Below are 20,568 nucleotides of genomic sequence, written 5' to 3' on the forward strand. Positions count from 1 at the left end.
AGGTTATAAAAGAATAATTTATTATATTATGATTAAATTTATATTATAAATAAATAAAATACAGTATTATTAATAGCTTTTTTTTATGAAAATTTTCAAAAAATATTAAAAATCAAGTAAGAAAATATATTATATAATAAAATTTATTTACTTATTTCGAATGTTTTCCCTATGAAACAAATATTATCTGTAGTAGTATAACTTGCGTGCCAAGTTTAATATATTGGCTAGTGTTATAAAGAATTTTTCATTTCTTCCGCAGTTTTATTTACTCTTTTTACAGTACTTTCTATTTTTGTGATTTATAATATAACATTTTTATTTTATATGAAAACAAACTTCCTAAATGACAATATTTAATTCAAATTTAAAAATAATGTCAGTAGTAAATAAAAACATTACAAAATAAATGTAATTTAGCATGAGAATCTAATGTCTGTGATGGATTTTACTCTTCTTTTTTTCACATATTCTCCCGTAAATCATAATCTTATTTGTTTATTTTATGCAATATATTTAATATACAGAGTGGTCTTAATTAAATACTAGGTGTTCGGATCTTTCCTACAAAGAACTATTGGGGATATTTCAACTTAATTTGGCAATTTTCCGGAAAAATTTTACTACAAAATTTAGCAGCTAGAATGAATTTTGGTGCTGCTGTCCCTTTAATTTCAGGTGTAAAAAAAGACGCAAAGCGTTCTTCACAATTCTTTGGCAGGGGAACAAGACTGTTCACCTGTTCAAATTGAGCACCAAGACTGGTGCTCAATTTGTTTTATCGTACGTCAATTCTACATTTCACCTCTGTAATTGAATTAAAATTATACACTTTGTTTCTTAACTCCCAAAATTCGTTAGAAAACGTGTGTAATATGCACATTAAGGAGAGGGCAGCGCTAAATTTCGTTCTAGTGACTGAATTTTGAAGTAAAATATTTTTCCAAAAATTGAAACCGTATACTCTGGAAAATGTATTTACATAAATTGATTGAGATTTGCTTAATAAGTTCTTTCTACAGAGAGCTCTGAACACTTATTCTTTAATTATTATCATCATATATATTTGAAACAATTATTAAGTTATTAAATATAAAAGAAAACCTATTCGATAGTTTGTAATAATTTCTATTATTACCAAATTTCTAAATATTTGGAATAATAGTTAATTATAATAGAGATAATCCTTAGTTTAATAAGTTCTCTAGTTTTTGAATGAATCAATTTTATTCATTTTACAAATCAGTACCAGATATGGAAAGCTTAGGGAAAGGAGGCCCGGATTAACTGCATAAGAACTTCCGTGATTTTACGGAAATTACGTGATTTCAATTCAAAAAGTTTCCTCTGAAAGGAGTTAGATAAATGACCGGCACGACTTTATTGTTATGAGGAAAAGTATGATGTAAAGAGGCAAGACATTACTAATTTGATGTGGAGAGCATATATTTTAAATTAAATAAATTAAAAACACGATTAAAAATTGCAGTCCGGTATTTTGATGATGTCACAATAAATAATTGTCGTTTATTTCTGTAAGTTTGTCGATAAAACCCATTGAGAATTTTCCTAAAGCATTCCTAAAGGCTACACTGTGTAAGCGATGAGTAGTGACGTGTGTTAATTGGTCACCGAGTTCATCATCGATACATGCCGAGCTCAATGAATTATTTTACTAAATCAACTTAGCGATGACGTCACTTCATCTTAATCCGTTACCTTTCGGTGACTTTATTCAATATCATCACTTTTCATTCTTCTTGTCAATAATTTCAGGAAAGTTGCGAACTCCCATTAATATTTCTCAGTCGCTGGGACCATTCACCGAGAAATTTCGTGAAAAAAATGATGTCAAACATCTCATGACGTTTACTTATTACTGATTGGCTGCGTCTAATTCTCGCGACGATAAAGTAACTCCAGCTATAGTCTAAGGGTGCGACTATGCAGACGCGAATTTAGAGCGAGCGAGAGGTTGCGAGCGATTTAGTTTTCGCAAAGGAAAACCATGCACAAACGAGAAGCGAGAAATAACGCTGGCGAGAGCGAATTTCTGGTACTCGCACATATCTGACAGATTTTGATATTTATCGCGTCTCGTCTCTTCTCGCCACATATTCTCGCTCGCTCGGAAAATTCGCTCGCTCGCGTCTGCATAGTCGCACCCTAAAATGTGTGGTCACGCGCGATTTATCCAGCTTTTCCTACACAGCGTGTATCTATTATTATTACACTTCTGATAATTCCCAAAATTACCGTTACGTAAATAATTTATCCTAAAATGAAAACGTAATTGACAGAATTATGTTTCTTCATGTAAAGGTTATTCGAATAAATTTTATTTCTTAAATTCTCTTTTAAAATTTAACCTAATTGTCTTTTGACGTTTGATTAGAATAAGTGACAATATAAATATGAAGTGATGTTGTGTGTTTAAAGTAAATAATTTAAAAAACATAAAATTTATCATAGAAAATTTAGCTAATTATTAAAAGTTAATTCGTGTTTTAGTGAAAATAAAATACTTATACAGTCGATCCCCCTATAACGTGGGTTCCTATAACGGAAATTCCTATAACGTAGCAAAAAATTGTACCAATATTCGTATAAAGATATTCCTAAAACGTCGTCGCCGACTCGTGTCACGACAAGATTGATAGAATCTGGACCAATAGTGGATGAACAGCCGAACTACTTTCCTCTGCCCTGCGCCACGCTACGGAGCGGCTAAATTGAGTTTGCTATCGTCTGTACAGTATTATATATAAATTAGGTACTGTACATATAATTATATATTAATTATATATAAATTAGGTACTGTATATATAATTATATATTAACTTAATTTATTGTAACTTTATTATAATTATATATATGCTTTCTGCCGCCTGGCAACACGCTACGGAGATTTTAGGCTAGTAAGTTGAGTTTATTATCGTCTGCACAGTATGTAAATTAGGTACCGTAAGTCTAATACAGCACTAATTTTATACATTTCTTGTGAAAGAAACACTTCTTATTCAACGGCCATAAAAATTATTTATATTAATGATGTCTCCAAAGGTCAAGTTATTTTTCTGCGAAAAATTCGTTATCAGAAATCGCGGCCGTCATTTCATGTGCTGTTCCGCGAAGAAAACCAGCTTTAAGCAACGGCGTAGTCGAACGGTACACACTCGGTAAGTAATCCTATAATTTTTTGTTTATAGCATAGTTTATACGGATTATTCCCAAAAAATTATACGTGTTTTGGAAATGTTGAGTGGAATTAGTCTAGAATCGGTTAATTTTATAGAAGAAAACCTTTCAAACAGCCTTAGTCCGTAAACTTCACACGTGTCGGGCTGCGATTGGCTCATGTATTTAATGATTCCTACAACGTAAAATTCGATTAACGTGGAACGTATCTAAGCGTTATAGGGGGTCTACTGTATATAATTTCCAAAGATATCTGAACAGTCAATGGATTGACTGAATGACAAAATAAGACAATACAAAACATGGGCGATCTTTTAAGTGATGTCTGCCACAATAAATTGTATGGAAAACTGGTCCATATTTAATGTTTATTCATACTATACAACTGGCTGGTAGTATGCTACCGACAATTTATTAACTTACGGCAGGTGACGGCCGGATGACGCAATTAAGACATTAGCCTACCGCTATGGGATCCCGGGATTGAATTTGGGCCCCTGATGCAGTGTGTCCTGTCCCTCACCACCCGGCCTCATTAGGGGCTAAATAAATCTACTTGGGATGGGTATAGAAGAAATACTCGCTTCGTGCCCACATTTAAAACCCAAATATTGATCAACATCGAAAGTAACAATACTTAGCAATCGGCATCTGACTGTTTACACTAGGAGCACGTAACCAGAACGGACAGACATTGACAAGCAAAAATTTCTCGCCAAAGGCGATGACAAACAACTTTTAGTGACTATTGGTATGAATGGCTTCATTAAAAATTCATAATACACTGTTCCGTCGGTAGCCTGCTGTATAGTGTGAATCAGCCTTTAGGTCTTACGAGTTAGACACACAAAGAAAACACGAAAACTCCACGTGAGGCACGAACTCACGACCAACTATCAGGGTTGAAAGGGCGATTCAAGGAATTCAATCGGCTCTCTCAACAATAATTCATCTGAAAGATAAATGTGCTTAATGACATTTTTGTCTGTTTTTAACGTTTGATATAAACAGTATAAATATATATTAATTGATAACTATAAAAATGTTTTGAATACATGAAAATTAGTTCAAAAAATTAAAACTTTCACATCTTTCAAAGTTCATATGCGTTGGCGTAAGCAACAAAATTTATTATATTTATCATTCTGTAACTTTGCATGTAAATATTAAATACGAAAAATTTTTAAATTATAATTTAACAAACATAAAATCTTTCATCAATTTAAATACCGGTATATAAATAAAAAAATTAAAAAAAATTATTGAAAATTTATCAAAATAACAACTTTCCTGTTATGAAATACATATCTATTAATTTATTTTCATATTTTCAAATAATTTTACATAAAATTATGTAGTTAAATTATCATTATTTCCATTAAATTTTATTTGAAAACATAACTCTAAAAAGTGAGATTTTAAAGTAATTTCTTACTTTAAACTTTATCATATTTATTATATTATTTTAGTAAATACATTCTGGTAATTGTTATTTATTATATTAAAGTAAATTAATAATATTTAAATACAATGAATTTAATTTTGTTTTTACACATTATACGTATATACTGTATGTATACTTAAATAGAGAATTTGTATACTATAATGCTGTTGAATTATAGAGTAATGATGTTATTCTATAATACATCCTTGTTACTATTTTTGTTCAAGGATTAAATATATTGCTCAAGTTACTCTATCCGTACTAATCTGGAAACTGTAAACAAGTTATAAGCAGGAGTTTCTGACTATAACTGATATTCAATAAGCTGTAGAAATTTTTATATTAGAATTTTGAAATATACTTTTAAAATAAATTTAAATGAATATTTTATTATTAATACAAGATGTATTAACGATTAACTAGAAAATATCTATCAAAAGATATGTTGTACTGTACTTATCACAATTGAAAGGTATTATTCATTCTAGAAAATTTTTCTATTGATTTTTCTAGTCAAGGATGTTGCCTTTTGTTAGTCTTTCGGAACAAAAAACTTTCAGAATAACAAATGTCACCTGTTGAAAAAATATCGCCACTACCAAGATGTACAGTACTTTAGGCTATTTATTATTGATAAGTATATGTTTTTAAAAAAAATATTTTTGTGTGTTTATTCTACAAATAAAATCGAATTTTCAGCTTCAAGATTAATACCAGTCAACTATTCGATTTTATAAAAAAATACTGTATTAAAATAATTTAATACAATTAAAATTTGTGGCTGCCTAAACACAGCAATACCTTAAAATAAGCACTGTATATATTTTTAAATTTTTAAATTATATTTTATATAATATCTAATCATATTCTTTTAGTAATTAAGTAATTATATTTAATAAGTTCAATATTGACTACGTAGGTGAAAGAAAATTGAAGTTAGTATTGTGGGCGGAATAGTTCGATATAAAACCGCCAGGGAGAGCCGCAATCGAGTACTTTGTGAAGTTACCTCTTCACACACTCCACTATAAGTCAGACGTTTGTCCTGGCAGTAGCGATATTGCTCCGTTTTGCTAGAGATGATTGCTTTTCTTTGATATAACATTAGTGCCAATGACAACTCCTGTAACATATTTCAACTTTACTTACAATGAGAGTTCTACAAATTTCGAAGAAACTCCTTATCCAGATTTCACGCAAATTTCTGCCGTTTGTATTACTTTCATAGTTGCATACTTCATAGTTATGTTACTGGCTCTGGTAGGTAACGCAATGGTATTCTACGTGGTGGTCAGTAACAGGAAGATGCACACCGTTGTCAATTATTATATTGTTAATTTGTCAATTTGTGACTTTATGGTCGGAGGGTTTGTATTGCCTGTTAAATTATTAGAACTGACGGCTCCTGCCAATTGGGGTGCCATGAATGATAATTTATGCACCGCTATGTCCTATTTACAGACAATTTTTGTATTTGCCAGCGTTTTGACATTAGTCGCTACCTGTTTAGAAAGGTAAGTTACGCATTTACATTTTTTAACATCGTATTCTCTATTACTGTTACTAGTTTGTACGAAAATTTAAATGAAAAATTTATATCGTTATTTATACAAATATATATGCTTTTATATATATTTGTATATGTCTTATAGGTATGTATAAAGAAAGTGTTCAGTCTGAACANATTTTGAATTATATATAAGGCTTTAATTAAAGCTGAAACTTATTTGTTTTATTGATTTTACTCTTATGTTTAACTAAATAAACGTAATTATTAAACTAACTTCCGGTTAAGAATAATGAATTTTCCAATTATCTTACACAAGTAAAAATAATTATATATTTACTGTATATACTGTAAAAAATAATCCTTCAAAACATATTTTTTTCTACTTTGTTTCTTTGCCAAAATTGTTATTTTAGGAGCAATTTATTTTCTATTTTTGAATAATTAAATTTAATATATTCATTTATACATAAGAAATTATAATTTCATAATATAAAAGTTTTATATTTAATAATAATAATAAAATTCCAAACGTTTGTGTGATCATTTAAATATATTTCAAATATTCAAAATTATTTCTTACAGTGAAATTTTTATGATTTAATTATATTAAAACAAGAATTTTTTACGTTTAATAAAATATCTTTAAATTAATTAAAATTATGACATTAAAATCATTTAAATTTAATTATTATAACATTTATTAATATAATTTTTAAATCAGTATTTTGGTTGATGATGATCTTTGTTAATTAAACAATAGTTTTAATTGTTATAGTATAATTATGAGAAATCTTTATTAAATTAAAAAGTGTATCGTTTAAGTTTAAAAACACTTTAAAATTTATATTAACGAGTAAAAAATGTTAATTAATCCCATTCGATTCCAGATATGACACATCTCTATCTCACCACCCCTTGACCTTTAACCACAAAATTTAATAGCATCAATCCCCTAAATATACATACCACTCTGCGAAATTTCAGAAAATTTCGAGAAAAGGCACAGGTATTATTAAGCTTTAAAGTGGGCTAACAAAATCGTGTCTCCGTACTGTACATACACAGACATTCATATTAACTGAAAAAGGAAAACTCCGAATTTTTTGCATTTCTTGACTTTTCAAGTTTAAAAATATAAAACTTTATAAGTAATCTGTTAGTTGTTTATCTAGTCACGAGGTAAATCCGTGTGAAAATGAGTGGAGAGTGTTTTCACGCATCACATACTACAGACTAACAGTATCGATAACAGCTGGTGTAGATTATAACTTCAGTAGAAATATATGAAAGAAAATTTAACCGGAACAAATATTTTACACGTCTTTACGCTCCAAGAATGCATATTATTGCATTTTTTTAAAAATCGAAATTCCTAGTATTTTCAAGAAAATAAGTCCCACCTGTAGCTATCGCGAGTTTCGCATTTATTCCATTTACTTCAACATACACTCAGACTCATATTATATAACATATACACCTTATTTCTAAGGATCATTTTACTAATTTAAACTAACGTTTTCAACCTGATCAACAGGCCATCATCAGGTTATCAATTTACTGGAACGTTTACAATCCAATTAATTGATTGTAAACGTTGTAAACTGGATCAAATCCGTTATGTTATATTTATTCCATTTTCTGTTTCTTGTTATATGTATCTTATATTTCAAAATAGTTGAGAAATTGATTTAAATTTTAAAGTTTTATATTCTTAGAATCAAATATCATTCTAAGTAGCCTAGCTTTTTCTGTAAATAATCTTTGTCATCAATAATCATAGAGTACTATAGTCAAATGATTATTGATTAATGTAACTGTTGAAAAGTAAGTGTTTAATTGCGTTGAACACATCACTTTGCAACTTTGTAATTTGCACTTTGCAATTTAATTGTCTTTTAAATATTGAACGAATTTCCTTTACTTATGATGAGAAAATCATAATTCATTTAGGATACATAATTAGGGCCAGTTCTAGTTAAATTTTGTGTGTGTAATTTTCGTTTTAAAAAACGTGTTTTTAATTAAAAAAATTTTAAGTGAGATATTGTAATTAAAAATAAATACTTTTAATTTTATTTTGTTTATGTTCTATATGATATTGCTCTATTATTAAAACTCTCCAGGCTAAGCAGGAGACCGATTAATAAGTATTACACGCTTAATATAAATGCGTTAGGAATATCGGGAATAAACTAACCGTTTTTACATCAATTCGCTTCATCCTATTCGCATATCTTCTCGATCTGAGTCAAATACGTCCCATTACGCACATATGTAGCGGCATAATGTGCCTGCAAGCAATGTTGTTATAACAAAAAAAGTAATTAGAGCGAATTTTAATGCGTTTTTATGAAGGATAATTTTGATATAAAATTCTCAAGTTCTTTGATGGCTCCATAATATAAACGCACTACATAAGGACTACTGAAAGTATTTTTCAATTATGATATTTGTTCTTTGTCATTAGTAATTACTGTTAACAATGAATATTAAATAACAGACATTTATTTACTAATTAAAAAAAATCATTTAAACTAAAATGAAAAATAAAACAAAACGAAATTTAAGAAAATGGATTGAGGATAGGAACAACTTTTATGCAATTTAGATGGAAAAATTGCGTTTATCACTTTTGCCCATTTAAAAACATTTATTCGTAATAAAATATACAGAATTTTTTTATTTCACATAATAAACCTGTCAAGAAAATAAATTGTTTGTGACACTAAGAATTTTACTCTGCCGAGCCTTAATCGTATATCAACGTGATAACACGTAACTTAATGTTAGATTTTTTTTCCGTACAGAATTGAAATATTCTACCGCTTTTATAATGTTTATCTTTGTTGTTAAAATTAGGAATGCAATCTCACCAACATATGCATTATTTATCCTAGGAACATCTAAAACATGATCATTAAATCCAACTTTGTATTATTGGCTTATTTGTTCCTTTATTCTATTCTCTATCATGTTCCCTTTATTCAATCTAAAATTTTACATTTAGCTTATACTTTAAGTTAAATTTTTTTATTTAATTTTAAAGGTAACAAGTATTTTTTTAAAATGTCTATTAAATATTGTAAGTTTTGATAATTTTGTTTGGTTTTTAAACTAATTAATAGAAGAGAAATCCCTTGATCTTATTTTAATTTCTGCTTTCATCACCACATTTATTCACCAGGAAAGGTGCTTGTTTATTTAACAATTGTCTTCTCTGTTAATATTCTTTGTTTCCAAGTGATTGAAAGTTTTCAATGGCAATTTATTGAAAGAATCTACATTTAATTGGAGATTCATTCAATAAATTGAAGAAAATGGAGAAAAATAATATAACTAAAATCTTATAAGATCAAGAGCATTTTTATATAAGATTTCTGAAGTTCAGAAATTATTTAAGTCACTACATTTTTAATAAAAATAGTAAATAATTTTCTCCTTCCTGTTTCTAAATCAAACACGAAATATATTGATCATGTCAGCATCTTAGATGACGAATATTGATTGCTACAATATATTAGAATATTGTTTAGAGAATGTTTCTTTATTATTTTTTTAATATATAAATTTATGTGAACACGCTTAAAAGTTATAGTCAAAGTTAATATAATATATAATACCAGATAATCTTTGTAATCTATATTTATACATGAACGAATTAATTAACTCATAAATTAATGATCGTTTTATTAATAATTTTTTAATAAAAACCTTAAAATGTAGTATTTACAGAACAAAATAAAAGATTAATTAGTGAAGAATGAAAATTTTGATAATATAAAATGCAATTTTTGTAAGAATGGATATTTTCATTATTCGAAAAATTTATCTTTATAAAGATTTTTCTTTCTATACAATTTATTTATATTAAATTCCTAAAAATTGTATTATATAAAACAGTTAAATTTATTATATATATAAAATATTTAAAACATGCATAAAAATTAACATTTTATTACATTTTACTGTGGAAACACTAAATTAGAGTAAAAGTGTCTTCACAATTCGTCCTTTTTTTTTACCTCTTGGAATTGGATAATTTTAAGTTAATTTATGTGGATAATTAAAATATCACATATTTCTGAAGATATTTGACATATAATACAAAAATACTTTGCTAAGTGATATGCTTTATATTTTAAATCCATTGTAATAAAATCTATATTGCTAGAAACTATCTAGTAAAATTGTTTTGATTTTCAACAAATACGAATAAAAAAACAAAATTGCATAGCGTTAAACTGATTTGCGAATATATTTCGTTCTGATAATTCGATTTTCTTAAATTAAAACGAGTTATTACTTCATAGTTTCGAAACTTCTATCTAGTTCTGGCTTAACTGCCTATGTTCCTCTAATAACATTAAGGTACTACAAAAGAGATTGAGCAATTGGTTAATAAGTAAATAATAAAAGGGAATAAATAAAATTATTGATTAGATTATTCACCTATTTATCAGATCCAATACGAAATAAGCGAATACGACATAAGTAAACATGTAAGTTATCAGATATTTCTTTATTTAATGATAAGGAAAGGAGTCAGTTGAAATAATAAGTAGAAAAAAATGGAGTAAAACAAAATTATTTATTAATTAATTAAAATTATCATTATTTGAAAAGTTTATAATGAAGAGATAAAGTTCACTATGAATGGCGTAAGTACTAGTGATGTGACTAGAAAACAGAGTGAATAAACTCCACAAGTAGTAATGTGCAAATAGGAACTACTCGTTACTTTTATACCGGTTACTCTCGAGTATTTCAAGTAGTAAATAATCTTTCTTGAAAGTATTTATTCTCGAAATTAATAAACAAAGGAAAGTGAGTGAATAAACGAATATTGATGACCAGTTTCCATTGCAATCTTATATTAACTGTTTTATTTAAATTGTTTAAGTACAAGATGAAGTATAGGACTTAGTTGATCTCCTTGGAGTATATCCTTCTTCATAGTGAAACACTTCATACAGTACCCCCTTTTAATGTATGAACTTCAGCTGTCAAATTTGTAATCAATATTTCTATTAAAGATCCAAATTTATACAAAACAAGACCTTATAAAGTAGCTTCGCTTTTTGGCTCTGCACAGAGATTTAAACTTGTTTTACCAGTAAATACTTTGTAGTTCAAGAAGAATTATACCTGAGAAGTTCATATACTTTATTCCACTTCCATACAGTATTTATCGAATCATGGGGTTTGTTTATATACCTTCTATAGAAACCACGTCTACAAATGATATATAAACCTCTGAGGGTCAAATTTGACAATACTTTTCCTTGTTATATAGCCTATACACAAGAGCCGAGAAAGTAAAAAAAAAATAATAATAAATCGAAACCCAGTCGAGAGCGCTTATTTGAAGCACTAGACAGCCAAACTATACATTGATTTAAGACGGTCTCTAAACCGATTTCAATTTACTTTTACTTTCCCAGCTGTTATAACACAACACTGGAAAATATTGTATTCATATCAGATTTTAGGGGTGGGGTCATACGTGGTGTCATACGTCATATCTCGAGAGAGATCGGACTTAATGATAAGTTTATTCGTTATTAACATTTACAATTTTTTCTTTTCTTTTTTTTTTATAAAACTCATCTCTACCCTGAAAGTTAAAAGTTATACCATTTTATAATAATTAATAATATACAAATTTTTTATGATAAAATCTCATAACAGATGGCACCACACATAACTTAATTATTAATACTGTATTATGGTTGATAATATAAAAGTTATTTTTTAAACAAAATATCTTAACAGATGGAAAAGTTATGCAACTCGTTGCTGGATTTTTAAAAATCTATTATTATGGAAATATGTGTTTTTTTTTTTTTTTTTAGGTTGAAGTAGCTAAATTTATTTCAGCTTTTGTAGGGACAAGTAGAGGTTCCTCAATAAGTTATGTACTTTTTTCTAGGATTCCGTATTTTAAAATAGATTAAAAAACATTGACTTAAGATAACAACACTCCATCCTTCAGCCTCATATACAATTAATTAACTTAAAAACATCTTTAATTTTAAAAGGCATAAAAGAGATAAAACTATAACTAGTCTCACAGATATTAAAATTCTGCCCTTAATCATACAATAATGATTCAAATTTTAAAAAAACCTGATTATTAGAAACATCATCTATTTAAACAAAATAAAAACGATAAAACCTTACTATGTCGAATAATAAAAATAAAAAATAAAAAAGGATCTCTCTAAGCTAGCACGAATTCAATAAAATTCTGTTTCAGTAAAAGTTCCAAAAAATATTCGATTGGTGTAGTAAATAAGTTGCTCAATGAATAGTATCGATAGCAATCTAACTCATCTGTTACAACTCAATGAGTAACGAATAGTAACAAGTAGTAGCATAAAGAGCTTATGAGCGCTTATATCTACCCATTTCTCAAAAGTAACATTGCTAATGAACAACGAAAATGGTGACTGGAACCTACGAATCATATAACTGAACTAGAACTATTAATATTCTAATTACAGAAGACTTTCGTTAATCCAGCCATTTTTTGCACAGAGAGGTGCCAGTATTACTTAGAGTGTAGTCTGGCACCTCTTAGCAATAATGGTTATTTTTATAAAAGAAAAATTAAATATAACGAATCTATTCAATGAACTTAAATAAACAGAAATAATGAATTTAATCATGTTTCCTATATATTACTACATCCTAAGAGAGTTATTTAGTGATTTTTGTTTCAAAATCTAGTATTGTAAACATTTTAATTTATTTGAAAGATGATATTAAAAATCTGAGATTCAAAAAAAAATTTCATTTAAAATTTTTTCTTTCTTAAATCTATTTCATGGAGTATTTGTTCTATTTGTTAAGACAATGCGACAATTGGACAATCTGCCGAAGGGAATGCCTCCTGGAAGGACTTTCTATGGGAAATTGGCCCTTATTTAGGTATTACAAACGTGAAGAAATCCCGAAGTCTTCACGTGGCTAGCTCGTTGGCCAAGCGCGACTTGTTTAGTGTTCAGTGGTTTTATCCACTCGGACACTGGAGTGTATCACAAATAAAATATTGAAGATGCATATATATATATATGTTATTATTTGCAATTTTAATGCTTGGAATAAAAAGAGATTGTGTAGAATGTGTTACTGGTATATACTGTATTAATATTTTAAAGATTCTTTATTGCATGAAAACTAAATATTCATTAAATGAGTTGTGAAAATCAATTACTCGATCTAAAATATTTAATGAACATTTGAAGTTCACCGTAAATTTCAAATTAATTTAGAAGATAATGCTTTTTTAAGCAGTTTTCGCTACGCGGACACCAAGAGAGCCTTTTTTTAAAGCAAGCTCATTATGGGTTCGGCCAGGCCCGCAATAAGGGGACTAAGTGGAAAGGGATGGGGCCTTGCATATCCAGAAGCAACAACTCCGAAAATTTCTTGGGATTATTGTCTGTATCAAGTGTAATTATACTACAAAGATTTTATATGTAAAAAACTTATCTATGTGAGACCCGAAAGGCCCCTGGGTCTAAATTAATATTTTATTATTTACGTTAAAATAATGTCATCAAATATTACTTTAATTTTTGTGAGAAAAATACTGTTTTAACGTGGGAAAAACCCAGATAACAGATGTTACTTCCTTTCACAGAAGAGAACATCCTCTGACTTTCCCTTATCTGGTTAAAATCCAGCTCAGATGGGAAATGGTTACCCCTCATTCATCCCCCCTTTCATCCGTTCTCACGAAAGAGTTACTGGCCGATGATTGGTCGGCATTCAGAAGATATAGAGAGAACTTGTCTGAATTCGGGGAGTTCAGCGACAGATCCGAAAGCATACAAACTCCACATACGTTTCCCTCCTGATGACCAACGTCCTCAGACGAGTCACATACGGAATAAGTCTGCACGTAGGAAATATACTTTTATATGTGTGCACGTATTGATCTCCCATACGAAGAAGTAACTGAACTTGCATACAGAGAAGAAGACGAACGACATCTGAAACAGGTCGTATGGTTTATAACGTTTTTGTGAGCTCTCTCTCGATCGCGAATAGGATATAATATAAGCTTAATTATCTCCTGATTGTATATTATTGGTAGTGGTTCTGTCTTTTTGTTTATCCACCTTTTGTATGATTTATTTTCTTGTTTATTAAATTTATTATTTCGTTTCCAACTAAAATGTCTCCTAATTGTGTGACCGAATCAGATCTCATACGCGTGTTAATCCGCGTATAATAAGATTGATTAACTGGTGTCGGGACCCTGACAATTTGGGATAAAGATCTCACAGTCTTGAATCCCCTTTTCTTAAAATTACCGCCCTCCTATAAAACGTTACGAGAGCCGATCTCACGATCGCGCGCCGTAAGTGTCGTAGACTAAGATCTACGTCCTGGCTGATCTCACATCTACAAGAAACTGATAGTTCATTTGCAATAAAATTAAATTTTATAAAATCTAAAAGTGCCATTGTTGTTGTAAGTAAAACACTTATTTACGATTTTTGTCTGGTTTCATTCGGATTTCTTCCCTTCAGCTATGCGTGGAATGTTCGTATTGATGGTGTAAAAACACAAAAGTTAAGTGTTATGAAAAAATCCAGTTCAATAAAATGCAAATAAGGATTTGAGGATTTAAAATCACAATATACAATAGTAATTTAAGGTTTTATTTTAAAGAAAACAGTAATAAATAATGTTTATACCTCCATTTTGGAAATATTGAATAATAATAATTCGATAAATGTCATCTTTCAATCCTTTAAATTATTGCGGTGTCAAACACCACAGTAATTTAAAAGATAAAACTTGTAATTTTTCTTAATATTGTTGTTTTCAGATTCTAATGTTGAGATATGTTTAAAACTAAAACATGAGACTTATGATAATAAGTGGGTATCCACTGATTATCATAATAAGTGGGTATCCACTGATTATCATAAGTCTCATGTTTTAGTTTTAAACTCTATAAAAGCACCTTAACATGTATGAAAGAATTAATTATCATAGATACTTCAATGTGGAAAGATGTGGATTATAAAATTGAAACTGTACTTGGTGAATTCGTATACGTTGTATAGTTTCAATTATGTAAGTGCTGTATTGACAATGCACGAAACAAATTAACAGTAATAAACTCGAAAGTTGTTTATTCTAGAAGGGAGTTTAATCTGATGCTGACAATGTATTGTTTATTTTTGTTTTTGCATATTACTTACTTTTTGTACGGGGTGATTTATTCAAAAGTGAACGCTTATGTTAAATATCTCTGTATAAAATGAAAAGATGTGCATGAAACACAAACAGAATGATTCTTTATTTCATGATGAAGCAGTCGATCAAGATATGTTACTATCAGTACATACAAATGTAATTTTGTAATCATTAGGTATTGAACAAAGTAAGTGCTCAATCTTTACTGAATTTCCTTGTATTTTTATCAGGTAAATGTAATCTTTATTATTATTTTTGTTTGTTTTTTTTTAAACTACTTTTTAACCATTTATCATTAATAATATTGAACAGTTTGATCAATAGTTAATATTTTTGTAATTATTTGAATATGTATAGGCATGTTGTTGTTGTTTATTTTGTTTGTTTATTTGATGTCTGTTGTTTTGTTCCTCGTATAAAGGGTAAAATCCTTCTAATAAACAAATAAATAATTTATTGTATAAAAATTATCGTAAGGAATAAAAACTGCAGAAATTTTTACAAGTATTATGCTATTTAGAAAAGAATTTTAAAACATAATAACAATATATTAGAATATTGATTTTCAAACATTTTTTTATGCAGAATAAAATCTAAACAACGAATATTTTTAACGAATTTCACTTTCAAGATTTATTTTAAAAGTAGGAGAAACATTTTTATTTTTAATTTTGATGATATTAAGACTTTTAAAATATAATCTCCTATTTTAATAATGTTTCGTAATCTTAATTTATTGTTATTAAAACGAAATCAATAATAAGTCTGTTTATTTCTTGACTCCTCATACTCATCGTTATGTCCCCAAATAACATTAGAGTGCTACAGAATATCTACTTATTAGTCAAAGATCTTTGATAAAATAAAACAATTAAATGAAATTAATAATCGGGTAAATTATCAGACAATTCTTAATTTAATGGTAAGAAAAAGAAATTTAATTAAAACAAATTAATTAAGTCAATAATTAAGGAAACTGCACAACTGTGTTGGAAAAACCCTAGAGAACAAATATACATTGTGCACGCAACACAGAAAATGGAGAGTGGAATCTATAAAATATTCTATTCACTGTAAATGTTATTTATGCTCAAATGTTTCTTCTCGTAAATTAAAAAGGGAGTTTAAATAAAGCAACTCGTCATATCGAATTTTTGTACTGTACATCGAGTACTCGTAAATCGGGGTCGATTTGTACAATATTCCAGCTATTCTCTGTCCTGTACGTAAGGCATTTTAAGTATAAATAACATTTCGGCTTTTTAAAATAAGATTTGTGCACGAGTTATTATTTGGAGTTTCAAATATTATCCCTCGAATCCACAGTAAATAAACGTTCAAGATTTAAGTGTTTCTGGCGATGCATTGCAAGGCTCATTCATATAGTTGGCTTGGCACAAATAGGTTAATTTGTGGCATGTCAATCCTACTTGTGCTTTGCAATGCATATTGTATTATGAATTCATTCTATTCAAATTTTGAAAATAATAAAATATTTTAAAAAAGCTTTATTATGAATATTTATTATAAAATTTTTCTTAACCTAAAATGAGAAAATAAACAATAAATTTGAAAATTTATTTGAAATTTCATATTAATTTCGAATTTCTATATGAATTTTTAATGTTTTGCAGCAGATATCTTCACTAATTTAATATTGATTACAGGAAAAAGTAATGTTTTTTCAATCTTTGTTTTGATACGATCAGCCATTCTCACTTTCAATTATAATAAAATATTTTTAGTTTTATTATTTCACATTACAGAAAATTAAATATTTTATTACATATCGAAGCCTATCAGATTTTGTAGAAAAATAAACAAGAAAATATTAATACAGTAAGACCACGCTTAAGGGAACACGCGATCAAAACTAAACAAATTTTATTTTAATTTTAAGTTATTTTTATATTAATTTGTATAATAACACATGTTAAATAACACATAAACATATGCACACATAAATGTAAAATTCATATTTTGTGACGAATGTCCTGGATTTAAGTCACCGCATAACAGCAATACTGTCTTCTGCCAAATTGTATGTAATAAAGTTTATGCTACAGTTATGTAAATAGAGTATATGCAGTAAATACATAGTTCATGCAATAATAATAATAATAGTCTAATAATAATATTAATAATCCGATATAATAATATAAACGACGGCAAAGTAGATAGTCGGTGAGAGATTTGAGTAATATAGACAAAATATAGTGAGAGCATACAAGACAGCTGCAGAACCACCAAATGACATGATGACTATAGAAAATTTGCACGACAGCGAAGAGGGAGATTGTAAACAGGTAAAAACGCTAAAGCTGCCAGTGACAGCTTACAAGCTTTCAAAAATATACAGCACTATTCATAGCCTGTGAAAAGAGTTGCAAAAATCAGACCCTATTATTGAAAGCGATCTCAACTTTAAGCGAGGTTTGGAAGTAGCGTGGCTTCCATATGCTGAAATCTTGAAGGATACGAATAAAAAAGGCCCGTCAAGCAACATTAAGTCAGCTTTTGCAAATTGTTGTAACTCCTCCACAATCGTCTTACAATGTAAGACTAATGTTTTAACATACTGTAATTATTATATGAATAAAACCAGTAATTTCTTTATTGTGACATTGTCGCAATGCCGGGCTGCAATTTTTAATCATATTCTTAATTTATCTAATTTAAAATATATGTTCTCCACCTCAAATTAGTAGTGTCTTGTCCCTGTACATCATACTTTTCCTTTAGAAATGGACTAGTGTCGATCATTTATCTAACTCCTTTCAGGGAAAATTTTTTAATTGAAATCACATGACTTCCGTTCAAAAAGTGTACTTTATGAACGGAAAAAGTTTACTATATGTTAACTTTATATTTAACATATAGTAAACTTTTTGATTAATTTAAATTTGTGCATAGATGTAGGCTAATTATTAAATTGTACTCGTACATTACAGAATAAATATATTAAAATTTATAAATGATATAATATAAAATACAAGTTATGTCATTTCATAACTTAAAAATATTTTATATAATTTAGACCTATAATTTTCATTATATGTGCAATGAAATACTTGGTTATATATGCTGTATAATATACTGAATTTACTTAATCTAACATAATTGGGACAATGGTATTAATTACATATATTATAACCAGATTAGAAACATTTTATATCTGTATACTGGATTAAAATGCAATAAACATAGATAATTAAACATAGATAAATATAAGTAATAAATTATAATATAACATTAATAACATCCATAATTAATTAATTGAAAATCATAAGTTAATTTTGATTTATAATTGAATTTAAACGCATTTCATGCCAGTCTTAATGATGAAAATTTATCAAACAATAATAATTACCTTTGTCACATTGTTTTATTCAGTCTCATTTCAAATATATAGCTTATTTTTATTATTATAAAGATGAAGGATGTTATTATAAAAGGTGTTTTATTTAAAAAAATTAAATTTACATATAAAACGACCCTTAATGTATTCCTAACTATAAATAAAAACAATGATAATTTTTTTTAAGAGAAAGATAAATTTATATGATTAATTTTTATACAATTAAAATCGAAGTTACTCATTTGATTTTTATATATTATTTTAATAATAATTCTATCAAATAATTTTTAAATGATTCAAATGTTCACATAGAAATATATATAAAATTTTCATCACGAATATTCATAATCTTATTATATCAAATAGAATATAATAAATGCAATCAAAGTATAATTATATTATATAAATTATAATAAATTAAATTTTATTTTTCCAAACGAAATACTTTGGTTACAACTTCCTCCTTGATGAAGTAATTAGAACACTGTAAAAATGATATAAACTCTTAATTGGTTGGACCATAAAAATAAATATCGATAGATAATTTTATTTTCAGTCAATAAAAATAACGAATATAGTGTTTATTTGAATGCATTTTGTATGTTGCCTATGCCCAATTTATTTAATTTTTTCCCTATATACTCCCATAGTATAGAAGTTTAATCGCAGTGGCTGTTTTAAATCGAAATTCCATTTTAAAATGTATAATACGTCGTATTAAAATATATAGAAAAGTTAAGTTGAATGGCTAATTAACCAATATTTATAGCTTTTAAAATTTATTATAATAATAAATCTGGTGATATACATATAATTTTATTTCACTATATTGAGATGCACTTTCTGGAATGTCGATAAGACAAAGTGAATGTAAACATTCAACATTCGTGTGCATTTATGTTAATGTTTAATGAGGCATAAATGAGAGTGAAAGTCAATATAAAAGATGAGAAGATACGTAAATACACAGACAAATTAATTTTAAAAAATCTTTAAAAATTATGGAAAGAAGCTCCCTAACATGATTTTATACACTTTTTTAAATTGTTAGATCTGCAAATGGTATCTCAATTTTATCTTATTCAAGTTTTAATATAATAATAAACAAGTTTTCAGAATAATAATCATTATTTTACAATCTATATTATATAATTTTGTAATTATTATTTCCTGTTACAATTAACTAAATTTATTTTCCAAGGTTAGAACTAAAAAATTATTGATTTTTTTAAAAAATGAANGATTCCACTAATTGAACCTTTCAGAAACAGCATGATACATTCAACAAATATTAAATAATTATTGAATCTCATTTATATGCATACCAACAGTTAACAATTTTTAACTATATTTTAACGTGTAATAGTATATAAATCTTAAACTATTTTGTTAATAAGATAAATTATTGGACTCAATGGAAACAGTAAATATCACTTGAACTAAAGTCATATCTCGTTAATCGCATGAGTTATTCAATACTCGAAAAGTTATGCATTTTTTAAATGTTTTTTTCACTTTTATCAAATTCAGAGAACCATTACATTGACATCGAATAACATAAACATTTCATGAGCTAACATATTTCGTTCCTTGAGGCAATTACCTTTCTTTATCCCATATAAATTTAATATTGATACGAAGAGAAAATTTCCAGAGATATTTTAATTTATTTAAACAATTTTTGAAAAAGATTTTGTATACGAAGCAATTTTTTAAATACTTTTATATATATATATAAAATGTAGAATTCGTTATTTTGAATAATTTTATTAACTTTATTCTTATATATAAAGTGAATGTTTAACATATTATAAATTTATTAACATATAAATATAATATTAT

General features: G+C 27.5%; 1 protein-coding gene across 1 annotated transcript in view; it reads left to right on the top strand.

The window, feature by feature from the left end:
* The first annotated feature begins 5,630 nt into the window (after positions 1 to 5,630).
* Positions 5,631 to 20,568, top strand: part of LOC111613579 (QRFP-like peptide receptor) — a 53,274-nt gene continuing 38,336 nt past the window's right edge. Inside the window, exon 1 of the mRNA XM_023354931.1 lies at positions 5,631 to 6,156. Within this exon, the coding sequence (XP_023210699.1) occupies positions 5,756 to 6,156 (401 nt within the window). The 5' untranslated portion in view covers positions 5,631 to 5,755. The remainder of the gene's footprint in view (positions 6,157 to 20,568) is intronic.

Source organism: Centruroides sculpturatus, unplaced genomic scaffold (assembly GCF_000671375.1).
Source record: "Centruroides sculpturatus isolate CEXI.00-Female unplaced genomic scaffold, Cexi_2.0 scaffold1246, whole genome shotgun sequence".
Classification (NCBI taxonomy): Eukaryota; Metazoa; Arthropoda; class Arachnida; order Scorpiones; family Buthidae; genus Centruroides; species Centruroides sculpturatus.